The sequence below is a fragment of the Arvicanthis niloticus genome, chromosome 24, assembly GCF_011762505.2.
Source record: "Arvicanthis niloticus isolate mArvNil1 chromosome 24, mArvNil1.pat.X, whole genome shotgun sequence".
NCBI lineage: Eukaryota > Metazoa > Chordata > Mammalia > Rodentia > Muridae > Arvicanthis > Arvicanthis niloticus.
The window spans coordinates 37276996-37302657 of record NC_133432.1 but is presented as its reverse complement, the minus strand read 5'-3'; the positions used below and the strand labels follow the sequence as shown (position 1 = coordinate 37302657).

At 43.2% G+C, this 25662-nt stretch overlaps 1 protein-coding gene across 1 annotated transcript in view; it reads right to left on the bottom strand.

The window, feature by feature from the left end:
• Elavl1 (ELAV like RNA binding protein 1) overlaps positions 1-25662 on the bottom strand; it is a 42712-nt gene that overhangs the window by 8618 nt on the left and 8432 nt on the right. The window contains exons 2-4 of the mRNA XM_076923727.1: positions 16428-16615; positions 7530-7633; positions 4233-4386 (exon numbers count right to left, since the gene is read on the bottom strand). Coding sequence (XP_076779842.1) covers positions 4233-4386; positions 7530-7633; positions 16428-16599 — 430 coding nt within the window. The 5' untranslated portion in view covers positions 16600-16615. The remainder of the gene's footprint in view (positions 1-4232; positions 4387-7529; positions 7634-16427; positions 16616-25662) is intronic.

Here is a 25662-nt window from a genome sequence, read left to right as displayed (position 1 = left end):
TTGATCCTGGAAAGTTGAACACTGACCTAACTTTAGGCTAGTATGATTCCAAATTGTGGTTGGTTAGTTCTTATACAAGGCTACTTTAAAGTGAATGCTAGTCTACTTTTTAGACCTGTGACTAAGTTGAGGAAAAGCCTGTGTCCAAATGTGTGTGTGTGTGTTTTGGTTTCATGCAACTGCTTTCAAATAAAAATTACCTGAAAACAAAAAGGGGATGGTATCTCATGTAGGAGGGAAAACAAATCCATCTAAACGTCTGATGGATTCATACTTCGGAAGATGGCCCTGTGATTTGGACTTATTTAATTTTTAATTGAAAACAGATTTTCCCCCATACAATATGTTTTCCTCTCCATGTTCTCCTCCCAGTCCATAACTCCATGCCTTTTTTCTCTCTCATTTTAGAAAACAAAGAGGGAAATAAAGAAACCAAACAAACCAGAACAGAACAACAGCATTGAGTTGGCTAGCTACTATGAGGTATGAGGCTTACCTGTGGTTTGCACACCCAATGAGACTCCACTAGCAAAAACTAGTTTTTTTCTTTGTGAGCAATTGGAGATGGCTTCTTGGTTAGGGATGGGAGATAAGGTTGACTTCCCTCTCTCAATGCCAAGACATTATCTGGCTTGATCCTATGCTGGCCCTGTGCATGCTGCTCCTACTGAGTTCATACGTGCCTAAGTCCTGCTGTATCTTGCTTCCTTGGTGTCTTCCATCCCCAGTGGCCATTACTGTGACTCCACTTCCACAAAGTTCTTTGAATTGGGCTTTATTTTTGCTAGTGTTTTCACGATTAACAGAGACCAAGAATTGGCACAAATTCCAGATGTGTGAACTAATCGAATTTATAATTAAGAATAAAGCAAAGAAACAAAAATAAAGAATATAAAAAAATAAGTTCTACTGATATAAAGATCATTAAAAACATTTTAAAAGATGTATTTATTTTTCTTTTATATGTGTGAGTACTTTTGTCTGTCTATATGTATATATACCAGGGTGTGCCTATAGTCTGTGGAGGTCAGAAGGCATCTGATCCCTTGGAACAGGAGTTGCAGACAGCTAAGAGCTGCCATGTGGATCTGGGAACTGAACTGGGTCCTTTGGGTGAGTAGCAAGCACTCTTTAACAACTGAGCCATCTCTCGAGCCCCATATGTGAAGATACTCAAAAGAACATCCAGTTTCCCTTTTTTAAAAGGCAGGGTTCCACCATGTAGCCCTCAACGGCTTCAAGCTCACTGAGATCCACTTGCCTCTGCCTCCAGTGTTGGGATTCAAGGCTTGTTAGCACTTAAAAAAAATTTACTTAGGCCTTATATGCACATGGTATGCACACCTATACATGCAGGTAAAACACTCATACATATAAAATAAAAATATATTTTAAAATAACTGTAGTGGTTTGAATGAGAATGGGCTCCATAGGTGTGTGTGTGTGTATATGTATATGTATATATGTAAACACTTAGTCCCTGGATGGTTTGACTATTTGGGAAGGATTAGGGGTATGGCCTTATTAGGAAGAAGGGTCTCACTGGGGGCAGGGTCTCTCTGCCTATTGCTTGTGGATCACAATGTGAGCTCCCAGACAGCCATTCCCTCTGCCATCATAAACTCTAGTCCTTTGACACCATAAGGCAAATTGAGCACTTTCTTTTACAGTTTTTCCGAGACAGGGTTTCTCTGTATAGCCTTGGCTGTCCTGGAACTCACTCTGTAGACCAGGCTGGCCTCCAACTCAGAAATCCTGCCTCTGCCTCCCAAGTGCTGGGATTAAAGGCATGTGCCACCACTGCCTGGCTTCAATGTTTTTATCACAGCAACAGAAAACTGAGACAATGATGAATAAAAATAAATGTATTTACTGTGTGTTTGTGTGTGTGCCTGCCACAATGAAGGTGTAGAGATCAGAAGATAATGTGAGGGAGTTGGTTCTTTTCTTCTATCATATGAGGCCCATGAATTTTTAATTTGTTTATTAGACTTGGGGGCAAGTACTTTTACCTACTGAATTAGCATACCATGCTGGCCCCAGAAGATACTCTGTTAAGTACTTTGTGTTTTCCCTCTAGTACTGGGGTTGGGACCCGGGACCTTACTCATGGTATGCATAGACTCTACCACAGGGCCAGGTCCCACCCTTAGTTTTTTGAACTTCAAGTGCCTGTCATCTAAAGAATTCAATTCAGGTCCACTTCTCATACCCTTTCCTCCCTAGGAACATCAGGCCTCATAATGCCCATCAAGAGTGGGCCCAGTCTCTAGCAGAAGTCCTGTGGAAGCAAGTAACTATCTCCCTAAGATGGCTTCATCGGTGGAAAGGGGGGCTAGGAAAGACAGCCAGTCCTGCTATATCCTTCTTGCTTAGAGTGTGGTGTTTTTTTTTTACTAAAGAGGCTGAGAACAGCAGGGAAGGCCAAGGGAAAAGAGTGAAATCATCCTGAGTTCACGGCCAGTTAGGGAAAGGGGCTGATATTACAAAGTCCCTAGCAAACAGATGAGGGAGCCGCCTGTAGAAGTGACACTTTATGCATGGTGGGCCCAACTATGCCAAAGAAGCAGAGGGAGACTCTGGGAAAAGTGGTATGTTGTTGGGAATGGGGTTCTGCTTCAGTTCCCCATGGCCAGCAATGCTAGCACATGACAGACATAGGATCCATGTAGGACTGAGGGAGCAGGCTCGGGGAGAGGAATCAAGCAAGGAGCACAATGGTGTGGGGGAACCTCAGCCTTTCTGGCACAGGCTGCTTGAAGTAGGTGTTTACATCAGGCTTCAGGCCACACCCAGAGCCCCTGTGACATGCCAGGAGCAGGTACCTGGGAAGCCTGCAGTGAGCCTGAACTTGAGAGTGTGGTGGCACCTTCCTTTCTTCAGGCTCCCACTGTGATCCTGCAGTCTGTTGAGATAAGCTGCCTCAGCCAGGCAGGTAAAGGCACAATAGCTGGGATGCATGCCTGCTCCACAGCACATAGCTCAGGGGACAAGGTTCAGTACAGTCCCATTCCAGCCCCACTTGTCACAAGCTGAAGCATCCTTCCTATGTAGCCATTAGCATTCCACAAGTTTCTCCAAAGGGAAGGTGCCCTACAGTGAGGTAATTCTATGTATGGCTAAGCCACCCATAGCCAAAGGGTGGGACAAAAGGTCTATAGAGGAAAAAGAGGGAGAAAAAAAAAGAAAACTACCAACTAACCAACCCACCCATATACTCAGGCTTTGCTCAGTTTCTGAACAAACTCTTCCTTTCTGGTGCCAACGATTTCTCACTCCTGTTGTGGAGGTAGTGGGTAATCATGTCCCCAAGAGGAGCTGTACATTTGACTGGGAATGTTTTGGTTTCAAGTAGCAGATAGCTGTGTTAGGACATAGCTGTGGGCATGTGTCTTGAGTCCAGTAGTTCCACACTCAACTTGCAGTTCAAGTCTATACTGAGATGTTCTAGAGGGTCCTGTCAAGTAGCCAGGATATCAGAGATAGGAACTGGCTGCTTTCTCTGGAAAGGAGTATCTCAATCATGAAGGCTAAAGAAGGCCCATCTGAAATAGCTAGTGGTGTTGCTTCAGAGTACCACAAAGTAAGTTCTTGAGACTCTTTAAGAGGAGATACACGCCGGGCAGTGGTGGCACACGCCTTTAATCCCAGCACTTGGGAGGCAGAGGCAGGCGGGTTTCTGAGTTCGAGGCCAGCCTGGTCTACAGAGTAAGTTCCAGGACAGCCAGGGCAACACAGAGAAACCCTGTCTCGAAAAACAAAACAAAACAAAACAAAAAAGAGGAGATACACTGACACTCCATGTACTTATAGTAAGAACTTCACAGGACAGGTTAACAGAAACCTTTCCAACTATTCCCAAGCCAGCCAAAGCTATCTGGGTGTCTAGAGATGGTGTCAGAGCGCTGATGTTTTTCCTAGCCTACTCCTGGGTGGCTGCTGCTTGTTTGAGAGAGGGTCTCACTATGTCTGTCTTGGCACTTCATATATAAACCAGGCAGAGAATGAACTCAGATTCACCTGCTTTTACGTCAAGTGCTGGGATTAAAGGGGTGTGCCACTGTCTCCTAGGATTCTTTTAATGACATTTCACTTTCCTAGTCCAATTAAATAAAAATCAAGGTCTCTCGTGTCCAATCTGCCCCGTTGGAGGCTAGTTACTGCTATCTCCCTGTCTTCCCTAGAACACTGAGTCTTGGGCTCAGAGAGCCTATCTTAGCTCCTGTGTGTACCTGTGGTCTGATCCACAAGGACCCTGGAGTTGATGATTCGCCCAAACCGAGAAAACATGTCTTCCACATCCTTCTGTGTCATGGTCCTTGGGAGCCCACTGATGTACAAGTTGGCATCTTTGATGACCTCTGAGCTTGGGCGAGCATATGACACCTTAAAAACAAAAACAAAAACAAACAAACAAACAAACAAAAAATGACTCAGAATTAGGGCCTATATGTGGCCAAAGCACCATAGGAAGGGACCAAAATGTGGTGTTACGAAAAGCCAATGTGTGCAAGTAATTGCAGACAGGACAATCTCTTGCAATGACATTTTCTGGCAGCTCAGTACAGGCCAGCAGAGAGCTCAGACACCTTGCAGCATTTTCTCAGTTGGTCCTCAGCATTTCTAACAAGCTGGAAATTACTCCTATTACACAAAGATAAAGAAACTAAAGGACCACAGTGGTTGAGATTCAAGTTCATGTTGCCTGATGAACATAAGACCTAGGGTCATCACCTGCAAGGAGTTTATGGTGTGGTACACAAGAGCTGAGCCCTCTTGGAAAGGCTGTAATAATAATAACCCTTGCCAACAAATAAGCACACTAAAAAATGCCTACATAGGAATGCTGCATTGAGGGGGCCCTATAAGCAGCATTCAAATGCTCAGTGTTAGTGCCTGTGTTAAGAGAAAGGAAGGGAGGTCCCAAAGGTAACAGCAAGGAAAGATTCCAAATGCTTTCCTGGTAGAGGCAATACAGGTAATAGAGACCTCAAAGATCACAAAGGAAGAGAAATGTCCTGGTAGGATGGGACACAAAGCTGAGTCAGGATGCTAGGTATAGAGAGGTGTGTGTGCGTGAACCAAGGACTGTAGAAACAGGGAGGGAAGAAGTCAGATCTATATCTTAAGGATGCAAAACTGCCTAAACATGTCAAGGAGCTAGCAACCTCTTGGGTGACACCAGATTGGAAGTATGCTAAAGCACACCACGACTACTGAGGAGCTGCAGGACAGGATCTTTGAGGAAATGGAGCTGTGTACAGTGGATGCTTCCCCATTTGTTTCCAGGCCTTTGGTACCAAGGTTTAGCCTGTAGAGCAAGAGCTCTATGGATATATGGCAATTCTATGATCTAAGTCAGGGGTCAACACATGCATATGACTGTTCTGCCTTGGTTCAGTCTCTCCAGCTTCCCTCTTCATAGACATTTAATGTCCATGTCCATCTTATTAACACCCTGCCCAAGGGTAAGTACCTGCAACTGTTTTCAACCTTACAAAAACCTTTGGTGGAAAACATCAAGGAGGAGACAGTCTTCCTCACCACCAGGGCTGCCAGCTCTTCTTGACTTTCTCAGGGTAAGAATACGTTAGCAAAGGGGGAAATTGCAGTCACAAGTGAAAGAGCTGACGACCAGCAAGCTGTACTCTTTAGAGCCAAATGCTAAGGAAAACTTCAATGCTAAGGTCCTGTAGGACCTTAAGAATCTTGTTTGCCTTTTCTCTTTAAGCACTGCCAAATTCAAAGTCAAACCTGAGTCCAGTAGAGGCATACAAAGGCATCTGGTACTGCTATGTGTGTATAGACCCTGTGGGTATCCTTTTGTGCTGTGCAACAGCACTGCAAGGACCTTCTATGTTCTCAGCAACTTTTTTTCTGTAATGTCATTCCAGAGCTTTCCTGTCCTGATCTTGAGAAATCTGTGAGTGGCTGAAGTATGTATTTGTCCAATTCAGACTCACATGGTTAAGTTCTTCCTGCAGAATCACAGAATGTGATTTTGTTTACACAGAGACTTAGTGAAGACAAAGTCACACATGGAAGGCTGGGCTCCTAGTTCTCTAGAATTGCAACCTTATAAAAAGGGAAAATCTGGACCCAGGCACATACACACAGGCAGAATGTCACATAGAAATGGAGGTGGTGAGGAAGGGGATGCTTCTATAACCCAAGGAATGCCATGCATTGCCAGCAACTTTAGAAGTTAAGAGAGATGCTTTTTGGGGATCCTTTCCAGGGTCCATGGAAGGAACCAACTTGGCTGACCCCTTGACCTAAGACTTCAGAGCAGTGAATAGTCTCTGCTATTTAGGACACCTGGTCTGTGGTACTATATTAGGGCAGCTCCAGCAAATTTGTAACTTCCCTGAGCAGGTGGTTGGCACAGACCTGTTACTTACTTAATGCATAGCCCCCTCTATCCCTGGACTACATTTACTGCAGTCTCACATACCATATTTTACTCAATTCTATAAGGGAAAAACTTTGATGATCACTGTTTCATTCAGCACTTAGAACAGAGTTGGGGGAATACTGGCACCAAGTAAACACCTGCGGAATGACTCAACCACAGTCACTTGTGATGTGAACACATATATTGAATTCCAGTGCTCCAGAGACGGGGGCAGGAGACAACAAGTTCAAGGTTAGTATGGGCTATATAGTGAAATCCTGTCTCAAAATAAAACAAACAAACCAAACAAAAAAATATCAACAAAAACCCAAAACAACAACAAAAAACAACACAAGAACAAAAACAAACAAACAAAACACACACAATAGGCAACTAAAATAAATGTACCATTTCCCAAGGGCTCTGTGCTATAATTTACGTTCCAGGCACTTATCTTGTGCTGAGAAACTGCTAACTGGTGTTAAATACCAGGTGCCATAGCATCCACTTTTCAGCTCTAGCTTTTGCCCCTCCTTCCACCCCACCCTGGAAAAGCCATTTCATTTACTGGAGAAGAAAAATAAAAGTCAGCTTCCCATCCTCCTCAAGTGGGCCTCACACTCTATGAGGCTGTGATAAGGAACCTGAGATGCTACGTGGAAGGATCTAACCTATGATTTTCTTTAAGTGTGAGTTGTGTGAATCACGTGGCTCTGGCAGGCCAGTGGATCTGCACCTGAGCCTGATTCATCCATTTCCTCACTGTAGCCAGTCTGTCACAGAGAAAAGACAGATGGTTAGGTATAGAGATGCAGAACCCTTCACTGACTTATTTCTGCAACCAGAGTCAACACCGGAACCAACGAGAAAATAGCAGATAAGTTAGCTATTAAGAGCCGTGATCTGAGGCTGGTTGGGATATGCATGCAAGTAAAGCCTTCAAAAATTTACCCGAGTGTAGAGAGAGCAAGGTAGGGATTGAATATGGCTGGTTCTGGGTCTCTTCCAGTACAGCTGCTCTTGCTTGGCCCCCCATTCATAACATACCTAGCACCTGGAGGTACTGAGTCTAGAATACTATTACACCCCATTCTGGTCTAGTTGAGGCTTCTCCTCCAGATCAACAGCTCCTTACCTTAATGGTCTTGGACTGGAGTCTCAAGCCATTCAGTGTGCTGATTGCTCTCTCTGCATCTTTTGCAGTCACATAGTTCACAAAGCCGTAGCCCAAGCTGTGTCCTATAAGAGAGAACATGACATTGGTAAACTAGCTTCCAATGAGCAGGGGGAGGGGAGGTACATGGGCAAGGTCAAAAGAGAAAAGAGAGGCTAACACAGCAAAATGGCAAGGGAGGTACACTAGGGAACCACTCGAGATGGTGGCAAACTTTTTCTGTGCAAACTTGTACATCTTTGCAACTAACAAAGGTAACCTGTAATTAAAAGTTCCTTAAACACTGGGCCAGTGAAAAGGCTCAGACAGTTAAGTGCCTGCTGCCAAGCTTGATGACCTGGGTTCAATCCCTGAGGCCATGTGGTAAAAGAACTGAGTTAAGTTAGTCTCTGACATATGAGATATTATGCATGTGCATACACACAAAATAGAGACCTTGTTTTTCGAAGAGAAAAAAAAAAGTAATGACATGTTACTGATGGCATCCTGTAAAATGTTGCCTAGCAGTCCCCAAGGTTTTGGCTGTACTATGAGGCCTGACAGAAGAGGAGGCAGTGGCCAGTGGCCATAATCTGTTACAATTTCTGAAACCTGAATTCCCACAGAGCTCAGGCACTGGATTCAGTGAAATGGTGGGGAAAAGCTGAACTGAGAGTATCCTAAGCCTGCTAAGTGGCCCTGGCCACAAGTTCGCATGCAGCCTTGGCCTAGCTCCCCCAGCTCCTCCTGGCAGCAGGGTCCATAATGTCCACCAGCATAAACTTGGAATGAGAGGTGAGAGGCATGAAAATTAAGGTAGCAACAATAGATTCCAGCATCCTCTTTGTGAACTACTCTGGACAGGCTGGAACACCCACTACCTGGGTATGGACAGAGCATGTAGGGAGAGGCCCGGGAAGAGCTACTGTAGTGTTGTCACAAAGGAGCCTTAGAGGATGTCTAGCCATGACAAACTTGCCTCACATCTTTCCAGCTCATGCAGACACTTCATTTTTGTTCTGGGTACCTGAGAGAGCCTAAGACAAACCCACTGGAGGCAGAGACTTGTGTTGAGAGTCTGCTGCAATAAGAACCCAGGAAGCCACTTCCTCTGCTAATAACAAGATCTGAACAAACCAGAGAACCTATTTTGTTTAAGTTGTATTGGCACTTTTCCAATACTTTACTTTAAAAATTGTTTTACTGTATTTGTGTATATGTGTGTTTGTGTGCACCCATGCCACAGCAAGTATTTGGAAAATAGACACATTTCAAAACTGAGTTTTCTCCTTCCACCATGCTGGTCCCAGCACAGAACTCAGGCTGTCATGCTTGGTGCTAAGCGCTTTTATCTGCAAACCATCTTGTTAATTCACCCTCCTCAAATGCTGCTTTTGTTTTTTGAGACAGGGTTTCTCTGTATAGTTTTGGCTATTCTGGAACTCTACTGTAGACTAAGCTGGTCTCGAGTTCATAGAGATCCACCTGTCTCTGCCTCTGAAATGCTGGGAATAAAAGCATGGGCCACCATGCCCAGCAGATACTGCATTTTTCTTTTTCTTTTTTCTTTTTTGGTTTTTTCGAGACAGGGTTTCTCTGTATAGCCTTGGCTGTCCTGGAGCTCACTCGGTAGACCAGGCTGGCCTCGAACTCAGAAATCCGCCTGCCTCTGCCTCCCAAGTGCTGGGATTAAAGGCGTGCGCCACCACCGCCCGGCGTATATACTGCATTTTTCAAAGGCTCTCATCACAGCCTTTCAAGGGCCAAGTGCATATGCTACCAACAGGCTTTATTACCACACACATTGGCTTAGATTACCTGGCTAGGATGGTCTGTGAGGTGACTCTCCTCCACTATCACAGTGTTCTTTCCTTTTGCACATCACACCAGATGATACTGCAAAACCCATCCTAAATTATGTTCTTTCTCTTTGGAGCACAGAAACTACAGGCATTATTTGCGAATTTTCACAGGCTATCCTCCCTCTCAAAGTCTTTCTAGATATCCACATTTCTTTTAAAAAAAAAAAAAATTTGTATATGTGTACACATGTACTTACATATGTGGGAGCCCAGAGATTGATGCAGGGCAAATTCCTTAATCACTCATTCTCCTTTTTTAAATTAAAATGTTTATATTTGGGGCTGGAGCCCCATACATTGGACCATCTGTATTTTAACTTTTTAGAGAGTGATACTGGTGCTGGGCCAACCAGAAAACAGGTGGCAGAATTGTGTTCCTACAGTTCCTCCTAAAAGAGGGAGGGGGTACAACCAGCCTCCGGGACAGTCTCAGACCTTGGAGATATGGTTTGTTCAATCTTTATTCTTCATATCTATTATTCCTTCTGACTTCTTTTTTCCCTCTTGTCAAATTATTATCCCATCTGCAGAGCCCTGGCCACCTGACCCTGACTCTAGGCAGGTCTCGATACCCAAATTCCCAACAGCCTATATAGAAGCTTCGTTTGTCCCCAACTACTGTTGCTCTCCAGCCCTCAGGCCCCTTTCAGGCTGATCTCTCCTTTCTCTAAAAGAAGACAGAACCCTATAGTACTAGTCAACAGAAACAACAGGAATGAGACTTCCAGTATCTTCAGCCTCAGGCTGAAGAAAGATTTCAGAGTCTAGATGTTCCACTGTTATAAACACAGTCATTTGGGGACCACTACTTCTCCCCATTTTGAAGCCTCCTATCAAGTGCTGACTGTCCTACTAAGTGCTGACTGTCCACCCGAAAGCTCCTCTGAAGTTTTACTACACCTATGCTACAGTGTCAGAAGAGTCGACGGTAAAAAAAGACAAGCCTCATGAGTAGGGAAGACAAGAAAGCATAAAAGCAGTGGCTCCTGCAAGAGAAAAACGGGTGTTCTATTCCTGAGGTCAGGATAAACAGGATGGGCTATTGCTTGAGCATAATAAGGTAGAGAAGCACTTAACAGGAGCTTAGAGGTACAATAGTCTGGCCACTCCAGAGAGTTGGGTAGGGATGTGAAGCCCAGATATACTGCAGATAGATATACTGCAGATAGATATACTGCAGATAGATATACTGCAGTTGAGACCTTTTATGGAGATCCTCATGCTCCCAACTTAATACTGTTAGTAGTATTCTACAGTGTGACTACTGGACAGTTCCTCATCCCACAGCCTTGCTGCTGTGGCTCCTCACTTTGTCTAGAGTTATAATACTGAGTCTCTAGGAGGTCTTTACTAGAAACAGGAAATAAGAGGCTAAGATGGCTGCTTAAAAGGTTCCTACTAGGCAGGCATGACTACCTGAGTTGGGAACTCCACATAAAATAATCCCTGTAATCTCAGCGTCCGGGCATGGAATGAGGAGGGGAGACAGGTGGATCCCTGAAGCTCATTGGCTAGACAATCTGCCTATCCAAGTCAGTAAACTCCAGGTACAGTGACAGATCCTGTCTCAAAAAATAAGGTGCTGACCACTAGTTTCTCAATGGGCAGTGACAGCACACACCTTTAATCCCAGCACTTGGGAGGCAGAGGCTGGTGGATCTTTAGTTCGAGGCCAGCCTGGTCTATAGAGCAAGTTCCAGGACAGCCAAGACTACACAGAAAGACCCTGTCTCAAACAACCTCCTCCCCACTCCCCAACCCCCCATAAAAGAAAGGAAAAAAAGAAAAATTTCTGCTGAGAGTAAAGAGACACATTGATCTTTGGGTATTATAGGTATAAAGAACACAGGGAACAAAGTTTGGGTTTTTTTGTTTTGTTCTTTAAATTCTGTTCACACTTTTCTCCTCCACCAACTCCTTTCAGATTCTCCCCACCCACCCAACTCCACTCTTTTTTTAAAGGTGCATAGGGGCTCCAGAGAAGATTTCGCTGAGAATCATAGGGTATAGGTGACAGAGGGACCACAGGAAATGTAAGAGCCAAAGGACAAGAAGGGTGTTTTAGAGAAAATAGAAAGGTGGCCAGCAAGCAGATGGAGATGATAGGCTTCCTTAGAAATGTACATGCTCTAACACCACGTGCTTTCTCAGCTGGCAGAGGACTTCTGCAGGGCGCAGGGCGTCACCAACTGGAACCATGGGGTTCTCAGAAGGAACATATTAGTTGCTAATTTACTACTTCCAGGGAAGTTCTATGGAAAGAGCCAGTAAGCAGAGTGATGCAAGGTAGTTGTCTCTGTGGAGCTTATTTCTTTTTTTTTTTTTTTTTTTTTTTTTTTTCGAGACAGGGTTTTGCTGTATACCCCTGGCTGTCCTGGAACTCACTCTGTAGACCATGCTGGCCTCAAACTCAGAAATCCACCTGCCTCTGCCTCCCAAGTGCTGGGATTAAAGGCGTGTGCCACCACCGCCCGGCCTCTGTGGAGCTTATAATATGGAATACAGAGTACTATACAACCCCAGTAATGATGGGGAGAAAACTCATTCAGATAGGAAGAAGGGTTCGCTATATAGTTTATAGTAGCATTATTACTTATAGAGGATATTCAACAAATGAAGTATGAAAGGAAATGTATCCAATGGTAAATTATAGGTCATTTAAGCTTTATTTCTGGCTACAGTTTACTGTTGCTGCTGTTTTTTGAGACCGGGTCTTGCTATGTCACTTTTGGCTAGCCTCAAACTCAGAGCTATGCCTGCTTCTGTATCCTAAGTGCTGACATCAAAGTTATTTGCCACCACACCTGGTCAGGGTTTTTTTGGTTTTGCTTTTAAAATGAGGAGCAAAGATGAATCATGCTGAGGAGAAAGTAGTAGAGCTGGTAGAATATGAAAAAGTATTCTTGTAAAAGGAAAATTGTTCGGTAGTTCTGAGAGCTGGACTAGGCATATCTGGAAAATCAGCAACTCAGTCCAGGCTGAGGGTGGATGTTGTGCAAAGCAGGTGTGGATTCAACCCTGACTAGAGGTCCATGGCTATAAAATGAGAAGGGAAAATATGGAACCATGAGGGTTGAAGGCTGACTCCAATTCCTCAGGACATATAAGACAGCTACAGCTCGCATAGGAAGCTCATATCAGGTAGATGCTGAAATGATACCCCATACCTTATGTTTATAGACGGGAAGTGCCAACAGCAAATACGATGGCTCCAACAAGGAGCTTGACCTGGCTGCCCAGAAACACTGGAAGCTTCCCAATCAACACAATGAACATTCTCTTTACCCTAGTCACCCTGTCCCCTTCCCAGTGACCCACAGTATCAATTTGCAAAATGAATATGTTGGATTTGATAGTGTCAACCTCAGTGTAGGACGGCTTGTTATGAAAACTCACAAGCCAGCATCTGAGGTGACTAGATAGAGCCACAGAAGGCATTCTCAAGTCAGTAGAGTCCAGAACCTGAAGGGAAGTCTGGAAGGAGGACAGGATAGCCAGTTAAGAGGACACAGCAACAGATTAGGAAAAGGTAATGATGTCCTGGGCTAGGATGGCTCTTGTGGGAGAGGCAGGACAGGGTAAAGATACAGAAGCACTGAAGGGAATAAATTCTGAGACCTAGTACTTCTGAATAGAGCTACTGTATAGACAGTGGTAGTATCAGCTAAGAGAAAGACACAGAGTAACATCAGTATGGTGCAGATCTCAGGAGAGCTGTATGGTGAGGAAAATGAGCCAACTAACCTCAGCCTGACTAATTGCTCTGGAAAAGGGCCATGGAATAATCTGAAGCTCAAGGCTGGGGAAAGGAGCAGCTGTGAAAGACAGAGTGTGGCCTTGAGGACAGCCAGCCAGTCATAGGAAGAAGATGCTTCTAGAAGGAAGTGTACAGAGAGGAAATTTGACACTGACAGCTGTAGATGGGAGGACAACATACAGTGGTGGTTCTCACCCCAGAGCTTTTCTGCTTCCTAGAAGACTCAAGATAATGTCTGGAGACATACTTTAATGTTCACAACTTAGAAGGTGCTACCAGCTTCAAGTGAGTGGGTAGAGGAGAGCAATGCTGCTCACTATTCCAGTGTATAGCCATGCTCCAGATAGCAGTATCCACTCAATACCCCCGGTGTGTAGCCATGCTCCAGATAGCAGTATCCACTCAATATCCCCCGGTGTGTAGCCATACTTCAGATAGCAGTATCCACTCAATACCCCTGGTGTATAGCCATGCTCCAGATAGCAGTATCCACTCAATATCCCCCGGTGTGTAGCCATACTTCAGATAGCAGTATCCACTCAATACCCCCAGTGTATAGCCATGCTCCAGATAGCAGTATCCACTCAATACCCCCAGTGTGTAGCCATACTCCAGATAGCAGTATCCAGTCCCAAATTTCAAAGTGCTAGAGGACGTCAGGAAACCTACGGTAACTGAAGCCCTGGTTTGATGATCCTCAAGAGACTCAAGGAAAAGTGTATACTTGGATAGTTCATGGGTCATGAGTAGCCAGGGAGGAAAGGGATTAGAGCAGAGAGGAGACAGTTGTTAGTGCTACTGTGAAATAGTAGGCAGTCATCAGATCTGAATGAAAACTAGCCAAGGACTGGAGGAAAGAAAACACAGAAAGGTTATGAAGGACGGGGCTACCCACTGTGCCACTAAGCAGGCCTGGGGCTGCAGCATACCTAACCAGATAGATACAAAGACTGCCTTGCTAGGGTGGGCAGGCTGAGATCCAGCTAGAGAAAAGGAGACACAGGATTAGGCAGAGTGGTGTCACTGAATGACAGACTAACAGTGAAATTTGACAGCAGGAAAGTAAAGTAAGAGTGGGATGACTATCTCAGATATACCACTCACTGAACTGGAATGAAAGGCTGGTAACAAAACATTATTGAGCTTAGTAGGTACCTTCTCCACAACTCCCAACACTGCCTGTAGATCAGAGAAGCCCTGTATCTGAGAATTCAAATCACATTCTAATCCCACTTCTGTTCCCGTGGCAGTCTGAATGAAATTGGCCCTCATAAGCCCTTAGGAAGAAAGTGGCACTATTAGGAGGTGTGGCCTTGTTGGAGGAAGTGTGTCACTGGGGAGGCGGGCTTTTAGGTTATATAAGCTCAAGCTACAGCCAGTAATGCAGTCTTTCCCTGCTGCCTTTGAATAAAGATGCAACTCTCGCTCCTCCAGCACCATGTCTGCCTGGACACTGCCATGCTTCCCACTATGATGATAATGGACTAAACCTCTGAATCTGTAAGCCAGCCCCAATTATATGTTTTCCTTTATTAAGAGTCAATGAAACCCTAACTAACACAGCTTTTTCCAATGCCTTCATTTCTCCAAAACCTTTGCCTAATCAAGGAGTTCCTACTAACAAAAACTTATATTCCTATAAAACCCACAGAAAGAAGTCAGGGCATGAGAACCAAGAGCTAGACTCCAAAGCCCAGGACTATTAAAGATGCTGCTGAGAAACCCTTCCACCAAAACATTGGTAGAGAAAAGCATCCGAAAGCCATTTGAGCAGGATTCCTATGTAGGACAATACCCTGAATAATCTAATATTATTCAATCTGTGTATTATCTAAAGTTCCTTTTTTAAAGGCATTAATCCACAGACTTGGGATTAAAAGGGGAAAAGGCCTTTTAGTTTAAGGGTCTCACCTGATGAGTGATTTCTCTGGCCAGCCATCAGACAGACTGTATAGGGTTATACAGGGATCAGTGTATTTAGGTTACTGCAAAATGTTGAAGGTTGAAGAAGCAAGGCAATGAATATACCAGATTGAGACTGAATACACGCTTCCTGTTCATACATACCTGAAGTTTTCCATCAAAACAAAACAAAACAAAACACCTAAAAAATCTTTTAGAATTAAGTTTCCAAGATGAATCCAGATACCTACAAACTAGATAATAGCTGGAATGCTTCAAAGTACTGCTAGTTTCTCCAATCAACCAGAGTAGAGAAGGGGAGTTAGGAAGGGCAGGAAGAAGAAGGGGGTAGTGACTCTTGAGGACAATACCCAACAAAGAAACAAAGCAGAGCTTTCAGCACTGAGCTCCTGAAGCTGCACTCTCAGAACCTGGCCTTCTGTAAACAAATACCTAGGAGGTAGGTATAGGCATGACTTAAAAGTGGCACTGGCTACTGAATGGACAGCAGCCTAGAAGCCTAAGAGTCACACCATGGGAAAGCTGAAGCACAAAGCTTTCAGGCTTCTTGCTCCTGACTCGAGTTCCAGCTGGTGAAGGGTTCAATTGTGCAGGAAGGTCTGCACCCTCAGGAACAGACTTGTCAGTGCTTGGCCTAGCAGGGTCCCTTCTACATGTGGGAACTCGATCAATTTGTACAATTATTTGGCTCCATACACTTTTCAGAGCATTCCATTTCTGCTATCCACCCAGTTTTCTCCTCACCTCTCATTTTCTACATGTGCTTTTTGTTGTTGTTGAGAGACAGTCTCTCTATCTAGCCCTGGTTGTCCTGGAACTCACAGAGATCCACCTGCCTTTGTCTCCTGAGAGCTGGGATTAAAGGCTCGCACTACCACATCTGGTATGTATTTTAACTTACAAAAAACCCAAGCTCTTGGGGAAAACCTTACCTTCAAATTTTTTCAAGATGTATTTTATTTTTAATTATGGATTTCTGTGTGTGTAGGAGTGGTGGTGTTATGTGCACATGTGTGTGCCTATGAGGTCAGCAGAGGGCATCAGCCTCCCAAGCTGGAGTTACGTATTTGGTAAGCTGTCTGATGAGGGTGTGAGGACCCAACTCTGCTCCTCTGCAAGAGTAGCAGTGCTCTTAACTAATTAGACAACCTTCTCGTATCTGTCCAATCTTATACTGGGGCTGCAGACAAGCAGTCTGAGGCTAAAAACCAAAACTTCATTTATAGCTATTGTTTCTAGCCCACAGCTACTCTGTACTAAAGAGTCACCAACAGTGAAGCCAGTGATTACCAGCACAGCTAACTATGACCCCTTCAAGAAACCTTTCCGGCTCTTTACCTGCTACTTTATCCCGAATAAGCTTTGCAGATTCAACCTCGCCAATGCTGCTGAACAGACTTCGTAGTTCCTCCTGGGTCATGTTCTGAGGGAGGTAGTTGACAATTAAATTCGTTCTCCCAATGTCATCCCTGCAGTCTTCCGCCATGTGGTCTTCATAACCATTAGACATTGTATTATTTAAAAATCTGCAAAGAAAAGATAAGGTAAATTCTAGATGTTCACCTGGATATGTGAAGGCAGAGATAAATGACTACATTTTGCACTTAAGGGATTTTCTTTTCTGCACTAGAAGATCAACTACCAGGGAGATGATTCAGTTCACAAAGAGCTTGCTGGCACAAACATGGTGATTTGAGTTCATATCCACAGCACCCACATAAAAGTTAGATGAGTTGGCACATACCTATAATCTTAACACAGAGAGTTGGGAACGTGATATGGGGACCCATGGAACTCTTTGGCCAGCCAGCCTAGTTGAATCAATAAGCTTCAGGTTCAGTGGGAGACCTTGTCTCAAGAAATAAGGTGGAGTACATATGGTACACACCACCATACGCCTCACCACAGTTAAGTGTATCCCACACTGATCTTGTCCTGTGTCTTACTGATAGCACTGCTCTCTACAGAGCAGCTCTACTCAGTAGCATTCAGGTGTCAGAGAATGACAACAAGTAATATTTTTCACAGGCTCAAGCACTTGAATACTTGGTTCCTAGATGATGGCACTCTTTGGGTAGGTTGTGAAACTTTTAAGAAAAGAAGCCACTAGGGGTGGGCTTTGAGAGTTTATAGTCTTGTGCTACATCCAGTTTGCTCTCTGAGCTTCCTGAATGTGAACAGAGATATGATTTTGCACTTTCCTACTCTGGCTGCCTGCTGCTACATATTCCTCACCATTATGGACTTTAAGCTCAAGTAAACTTTCTTCTCTAACTTGTTTCTGGTCATGGCATTTTAATACAATGCTGATAGAAGGATCTCTGGCTTCCACATAAACTTGTACCTCCACATACATATGCACACATCCATACGAATATACACATACCATATTGGCCTACTTAGATTCATACTAAGAGATCAACTATGTTTACAAACAGCTGCTTTATCGATAATAACCTAAAAAGAAATGAGTTATTAAGCCACAAAAAAGGCAAGGAGAAACTAGCTAGATAATTGTTCTAACACTGAGCTATGTCCCCAGCCTTAATTTTACCTGGTGTTGCTCTATCACTGAACTAGACCCCCAAAGTTTCCAGTCCGTTTGTGTGTGTATGTGTGTGTGAGTGAAGGGGGGTGTGAAGGGGAGTAGTCTCTGGGATCAAACCTAGGGCCTGAGCACGCTAGGTAAGCAAGCACTCTGCCACTAAGCTACATTCCTCCCAGCCCAGTAAGCAAGATCTTTAAATGCATATTATTAAGTCAAAGAAAACAGTTTGCAATGTCATACTGTATGACTCTAATTGTATGACTTATCAATAAAAGGCAAAACTACAGGGATAGTACTAGTTGTGGTAGTCCATGCCTATAATCCCAACACTCACGAAGGCAGAAATATCAAGGTGAAAGCCATCATGACATATATGATACCCCAACTAAACAAGCAAATAAAACATACTCAAACAAACAAAAACAGAGTCTGTAGAAATAGCTCGTAACTTCCTGTTCTTAAACATGACCCAAATTTGGTCCCCAGCCTCCACAAGGTAGTTTATAGTAATCTGTAACTTAATCTGACTTTTTAAAATCTCTGTGGGTAGCAGACATGTATATAGTGCAAACACACACACAGGCAAAACACCATACATATTAATGTGAATTGCAGGCCTCAGTTATTTTACATAATATGCCAATGTTGTTTCCTTAATTGTAACAAATCTAACTGCAAGATGTTTGTAATAGGGAAAGGGCTGTCGGGGAAGAATGTAAAAGGAATACAATCGTTATTTTTTTTAATTTATTTTTATGTGTTATGTTTTGCCTGCTTATATATAAGGGCACTTCATGTATACCTGGTGTCTATGGAAGCTAGAGAGGAGGTCAGATTACCTGAAACTGTAATTATGGATGACTGTAAACTACCACATGGATGATAGGAACCAAACCTGTATCCTCTAGAAGAGCCGTAGGTGCACTTAATTCCTAGCCATCTCTCTAGCCACCCACTTCTTTTCATTTTAAGATTACATTTATTTGTGTGTGCACACATGAATATGTGTGCAGGAGCATGGAGGCCAGAGGAAGACCTGCAGGAGTCAGTTCTCCCCTTCCTTTGAACTCATATTAGACTTAGCAGCAAGCACCTTTACCCATTGAACCATTTCACCAGTTCCTCACTAGCTTTTTTATAATCTTTTTTGGAAAACTAAAACTGCTCTACAAAATAATTCTATTAACACAAAACAAATCTAAGTTCAACCACGTTCACCAACAGTTTTTTGGTTTTTAAAGGCAGTTTCACTTTTAAGTCAGGCTGGCCTGGAATGAACTGTGTAGTTCAGGGTGGCCTCAAACATGATGATCCCCCTGCCTCAGCTTCCGAAGATTACAGGTATGAGGTTTCACACTTGGGTAAGAGGACTTTGTGTAATAGTTGTCTAATGTAGCCTAAGATAGCTTACAACTCACCATGCAACTGAGACTGGATTTAAACTTCTGATCCTCCTGCCCCACCTCTCAAGTGCTATGATTACAGGCGTATGCCACCTGGTCAGGCTCAGTAAGAGGATCTTTGAAGACAGGTCTGGAGATGGAGCTCATTAACAGAATATGCACAAGACCCTGGGTTCTTTCCCTAGTGGATGAGCATACCTACACATAAATATAGCTTTAAAGAACCCAGAAAACAAACAAACAAAAACCAAATGTAACCACAGTACAATAGCTTAAGATCCCAAGAGAAAAAAAAGTTTGTGTCTCAAAAGCTTTCCACTTCTAAGTGCCTTTTTCTGTCACCACTGTGACAGCTGGATACAGAGAAGCCTTGATGTATTTACCCCTGCAACCCATCTTTGGACATGTGCTGGTCAATTAGCTCCAAATGTTCTTTTTATCTCCAAAGAGAGAGCTACTGGAACCAGAAAGAGATCAGGACGTGTGTGTGTGTGTGTGTGTGTGTGTGTGTGTGTGTCTCTACACACGCATATGAAGATATGGGATGTCAGGTCCACAGCTGCAGGTTCTGAAAAATCTACTTTCAGGGTAAATAGCCCACACAGCTTGGGAGCAACCTCTGTACTGATGAATCTGAGGGCACCAAGATCAAACCTTTGAAAACACAGCCAATACCTGGTTTGCTCAACAGACATTGGGGTGCAGTGGCCTAACCTGGGAGGCCCTTTAACCCTGCTTTTTTGTTTTTTTTTGTTTTTTTTTTTTGTTTTTTTTGTTTTGGTAGTCCTGGCTATCCTGGAACTCACTCTGTAGACCAGGCTGGCCTCGAACTCAGAAATCCGCCTGCCTCTGCCTCCCAAGTGCTAGGATTAAAGGCGTGCGCCACCACCGCCCGGCCTTAACCCTGCTTTTAAATTCTCAATCACTTCACATGTGCTCACCTGCCTGGAGAGCTCAGTGAGCAATCCACTCCTCATTCCTCAAGATATGCAGCTTGAATTTGTGAAATTTCAAAGCCCACAAGGCATAAGCCTTTGACTGACTATCTTTAAAAACAACTCTGCAAAGGTTGGGTGTGGGTATACTTCTGTAATTCCAGTACTCAAGCAGTGGGGACAGGAAGATCAGGAATTTAAAGGCCACTCTTGGATGTATAGAAAGTTCAAGCCCAGCTTGGGCTATATATTTAACTGTATCTCAAAAGAAAACAAAAAACAAAGACAAACTTTTGGGAGCTAAGAAGCAGAGTGCTTGCCTAGTACACAGGAGGCACTAGGTTCCATGTCTAGCACATTAAAAAAGGCTTTGCCAGAGATTACATAAAACTGAACACAACTCTTGCACAGATATTTCTCTCCTACTCCTTGAGTCACTGGGAGAAGGGTAAGAATCAGACCGGTTTCCTACTCTCTCAGGCAAACAGTAAAAATTTCCCTATTACTTATTTAAAGCTGTGCGGATTCCTTCTTCTCTATAAAATATGTTAACAGAAAACCAGGTATCATAAAATTAAAAAGTTGTATGGCAAAAGGCACCAGAAACAAAGACAAGCTGCAAGAGACTGAAAAAACATCTGTTATGTATCATCTTGATCAGTATTTGTTATGCTGGGAAATTCACCCACCAAGGGACAGGATGTGATGATGTGTGCAGGCATTCTTGGTTAGCATCAGTGTGTATGTGCCCACACACTATCAGTGTCTAGTGAGCACATTACAGGATGCTGTTAATTAAATATTCTGCAAGGCACAGGATGATGCCAATGACTAAGAAGTACCTTGCCTAAAATGTCAACACTGCTAAGGCTGAATAAAGTTGAGTCAACGCATCTACAAATTAATAATTAAAATCCAACACATAACAGAAAAGCAGACAATGATATAAACTACAACTTCATGATGATAGCCATTCAGAGATGACAAACCCATGAGGAAAAAAAAGCTCAACCTTGACTTGATAGGGAATGCCTTTAATCCCAGTACTCAGAAGGCAGTCAGGAGGATTCCTGTGAGTTCAAGGCCAGCCTGGTCTATAGAGCAAGTTTCAGGACAGCCAGGGATACACACACAAAAAAGCCTATTTTAGCAAACAAAAAAGAACAACCAAATCAAACCAAACAAACCAACCAACCAAACTCAAAACCCTCTACATCATGAAAAGGGAGAGCTGAGGATGAAATAGCTAATAAATAGGGCACTTGCCTAGGATGCACAAAGCCAACCCTGACAACATGTAAGCTAGCATAGTGGCACACGGCTATCATTTGGGAGGTGCTTCGACCCTTAATACAGTTAGTTCCTCATGTTGTGGTGACCTCCAACCATAAAATTATTTCATTGTTACTTCAATTTTGCTACTGTTTTAAATACACAGGGTATCTGATATGCAACCCTGTGAAAGGGTCATTCAATACCCCCCAAATAAGTCTGGACCCACAGGCTGAAAAATCACTAGATTATGAGACTCAACTTCGTACAAATAAAAAAGCAAAATGAAATGATAGGCTGTTTTTACTGGTCATATATGATGGATAAAATCCCATAAGCAATGCGCCCTGCACCTTGCCAGGGCAGTACAGTGGAGGTGGCCCTAACTGTTGAAGGCACACATGGGTGATCCAGCAGCTCCCAAGGGTGTGAGATTGGGACAACTGGCCCAGTCCCTCATTGGCTGCAGCATTTGGGAGAGTGGGCCCTGTACCTCCACTGGGCAGCTCAGTGGAGCTGTAGGCATGGGTGCAGGTGAGTCAGCCTTGAAAGGCAGAGTGACCCTGCCAAAGGGTGGCCTAACTGGAGCAGTGCTGGAAACTTCATTCTGGTGGCGTGGATGTGAGGAGAGCTGATCAGCTCAGCTACCATCCAGGCCCAGATTCAGGGCTTTGGGATGGACAACAACCCCCAAATCTACACCAATTGTAACTATTAGTGGGCTTGAAAAGGTCAGTCCTGCTGTTCCAAAGCTGCAGGATCTCCATGATACAGGGCAACAACAGGATAACCAGAAGCCCTGATGTAGCTCCAATACTGATGATGTCACAGAAACTAGAGACCTCAAACCAGACCACTGACTCATTACAATGAACATTTGCAAGTGAAGATGTTTGGACAAAGGGGTATTGTGGGGCATATTGTGACACACTATAGCTTACACAAGATGTTTTCTATTTTCTATGCTTTTTAGTTTTTTTTTTTTTTTTTTTGGTTTGTGTATGTGTGCATTTTGGGGGGGGGGATTGTAAGGGCAGATGGTGGATATGAAAAGACGGAGATGAGTGGGACTGGAGTGCATGATGGGAAATTCACAAAGAATCAATAAAAGTTTTGTTTTTTGTTTTTTCGATACAGGGTTTCTCTGTGTAGCCCTGGCTGTCCTGGAACTCAGAAATCCGCCTGCCTCTGCCTCCCAAGTGCTGGGATTAAGTGCGCCACCACCACCCAGCGAACCAATAAAAGTTAAAAAAAATATATATATATCTTGTAACTAGGAAGACTAGGGAACAGCCTCATAGACGGACATACATAAGACAGCACCAGCTTTCTGAAGGAGGGTTTGGCAACTGACCCCATAATAAGAATTTGTCCCACAGCAATGACCACATAACTGTAATTTAGTAATCTAAAGAAACACATTACTTCTCAGCTTGTAAAAAAGTACAAAATGTAGCTGACACATGTGTATTAATAGAAGATGGCTCAGAGTCAATTTTAAGTAGAAACCACTAAAATTAATCACAACAAAACTGTGGTCATGAGATTTTTAAATATATTACCTCAAAAACAAACAAATGAACAAAGGCATCTGCTGAAGAGAGCACAAAGATTAATGTCAAAACAGAGATTGATCCCAAAAATTAATATGTGTCAGGGTGGTACACACCTTTAGCCATTGCACTTCAGAGACAGGAGAATCAATTGGTCTACAGAGCGAGTTCCAAGACAGCCAGGAATACAGAGAATCCCTGTGTCAAAACAACACAACAACAACCACAAAAAGAAACAAACAACAAAAAACTTGAATATGAAGTTTGTTAAAAATGAGATTCAAGGAGAGACAGCTTAGCGGTTAAGAGCATTGACTGCTCTTCCAGAGGTCCTGAGTTCAATTCCCAGCAACTACATGGTGACTCAGACCATCTGTAATGGAATCTGATGCCCTCTTTTAGTGTGTCTGAAGACAATGTCAGTGTACTCACATATAAAATAAATAAATTAATCTTTAAAAAAATGATATTCCAAACATCTCTTCCTTCTTCTTTTCCTTTTTTCTCTCTCTTCCCTCCCCTACTCCTCCTTCCTTCTCATGGTGCTGGGGATTGAATCCCATGAGCCTTTCTTCTCTTCACTCCTTTAAGAGTTGTGCTCCCCCATTCATTCTGTTTTCAACAGCTGATCAACTGACACAAATTCAACTCATTACCTTTTATAAAATTTTACTAAAATACAATCATTTTCTTTGAGCTGTCTACTGTCTAAGGTAGAATATTTTTTCCCCTAAACTACAATGACATAGTTAGTAGTGACAAACTAGTAACAGCCAAATGGCCCACAGAGCCCAAAAGATTCACCATCTGGCTTTTTGCAGAAAAAAAAAAAAAAATGCCTACCATTATTTCTTTCCTTTGTCCTCTCTCTCCCTTCTCTACCCATTCTGAAGTCTCCAAAAGGGTTCCACAAGGTATTCCTATATAGCCAGTGCTACAAAAGAATCAAACTAGAAATACAGTTCAGGACACAGTGCTTACCTCATATGCATGGACAAAGCCCTGAGTTTGATTCCTAGCACTGCCATCAGTCAAACTCTGTGTAACCTAGGCTGGAGTTATGGCATGTGCCACTATGCCAATCCTTTTTTTTTTTCCTTTTGGTTTTTCCGAGACAGGGTTTTTCTGTGTATACCCAGCTGTCCTAGAACTCACTCTGTAGAGCAGGCTGGCTTTGAACTCAGATACCTACCTGCCTGTGCTTCCTGAGTATTGGGATTAACACTGGACTGGACAAAGAATTCTTATATATACCACCAAAAGCTGTTTTCATTAAAATAAACAGGTGTCATCAAAATGTAAACTGTGCTTTGCAAGACAATGCTGGAAGAAATACCCAAAGCTGAGAAAAGTATTTGCAAAGAAATGAGAACATCTAAAAATATTTTTTCATTTTGTTTTTTGAGTCAGTCTCCCTCCCTCCCTCCCTCCCTCCCTCCCTCCCTCCCTCCCTCCCTCCCTCCCTCCCTCCCTGTGTGTGTGTGTGTGTGTCTCTGTCTGTCCTGAAACTTGCTCTATAGACCAGGTTGGACTATTATTTTTTTAAAAAAATGCATATAGGTATTTTTGCCTAAATATATGTCTGTGAGGTATGTGTGTGCCTGGTGCCTGTGGTAAGCCAGAGAGGTGTCAAATCCCTTGGAATCTGAGTTACAGACAATTCTAATGTGGGCACTGGGAATTGAACCCAGATCCAGTGCTCTTAACCACCAAGCCTTGATGACACATTTTTAAAAATGTCTCTTAAGACTAGACAACTCAGAAAGGCAGATCTTTTGTTACTATGTTACTAATGTTCTCAATTAACTACTGGAAATGTACTGGTGGTATACATAAATTGTGTTTATTAGAAATTCATTTCTGGCCGGGCCGTGGTGGCGCATGCCTTTAATCCCAGCACTTGGGAGGCAGAGGCAGGTGGATTTCTGAGTTCGAGGCCAGCCTGGTCTACAGAGTGAGTTCCAGGACAGCCAGGACTACACAGAGAAACCCTGTCTCGAAAAACAAAAACAAAAACAAAAACAAAAAAGAAATTTATTTCTGATAAGTATACATTCACAGTAATGATGTGTACAACTATAAATACATGTTCACTTAAGGAAAAAAGGGGAGGTATGGCAGCTGGTGCAAAGGCTTAACAAGAACCTAAGTTCAAATCCTTAGCATGTGAATTAATAGACAGACATGGCGAGGACTGCCTGTATAAACCCAGCACAGTAAAGGAAAAAGCAAAATTGATGGGCTTGCTGTTTTCCAAACTAGCTTCAGGTTTGGTGAGACCCTTTCTCAAAGCATAATGCAGAAAGCAACAGAGCAGACCCTTGACTTAAAACAAGAGAAGGTGCACTTTTGCACACACACACACACACACACACACACACACACACACACACCTGGATATGGTGGCATGCTTCTGACACCAAGTATTTGAGAGGTAGAGAGTATAGATAGATCAGAAGTTCAAAGTTATCCTCATCTGAATGGCAGTTGCCCCAAACAAACAGAACTGGGAAGATAACTCAGATAAAAGTATTTGTGTATTCAAGCTTGACAATTTAAGTTTGATCCCCAGAACCCAAGTATAAAGATAGATATTGTAGCCAGCTGTGTAGCAAAACCAAAGAGACCTTAGGAGCAGAAAGACCCCTTGATATGAAGTCCAAAGAACAATTCATTTTCATATTCATGGTTAGTTCTTTGACATCCACACATGTACATTGACATGCTTGACCACTCAAAAACATACACCCCTGAAATTTTAAAGTAAACCAACACCCAAAACTTAAAAAAAAAAAAAAAAAAAAATGGCAGAAGATTTTAAAAGTGCACCAAAGCAGATGTGTAGATGACAAATGGACATAT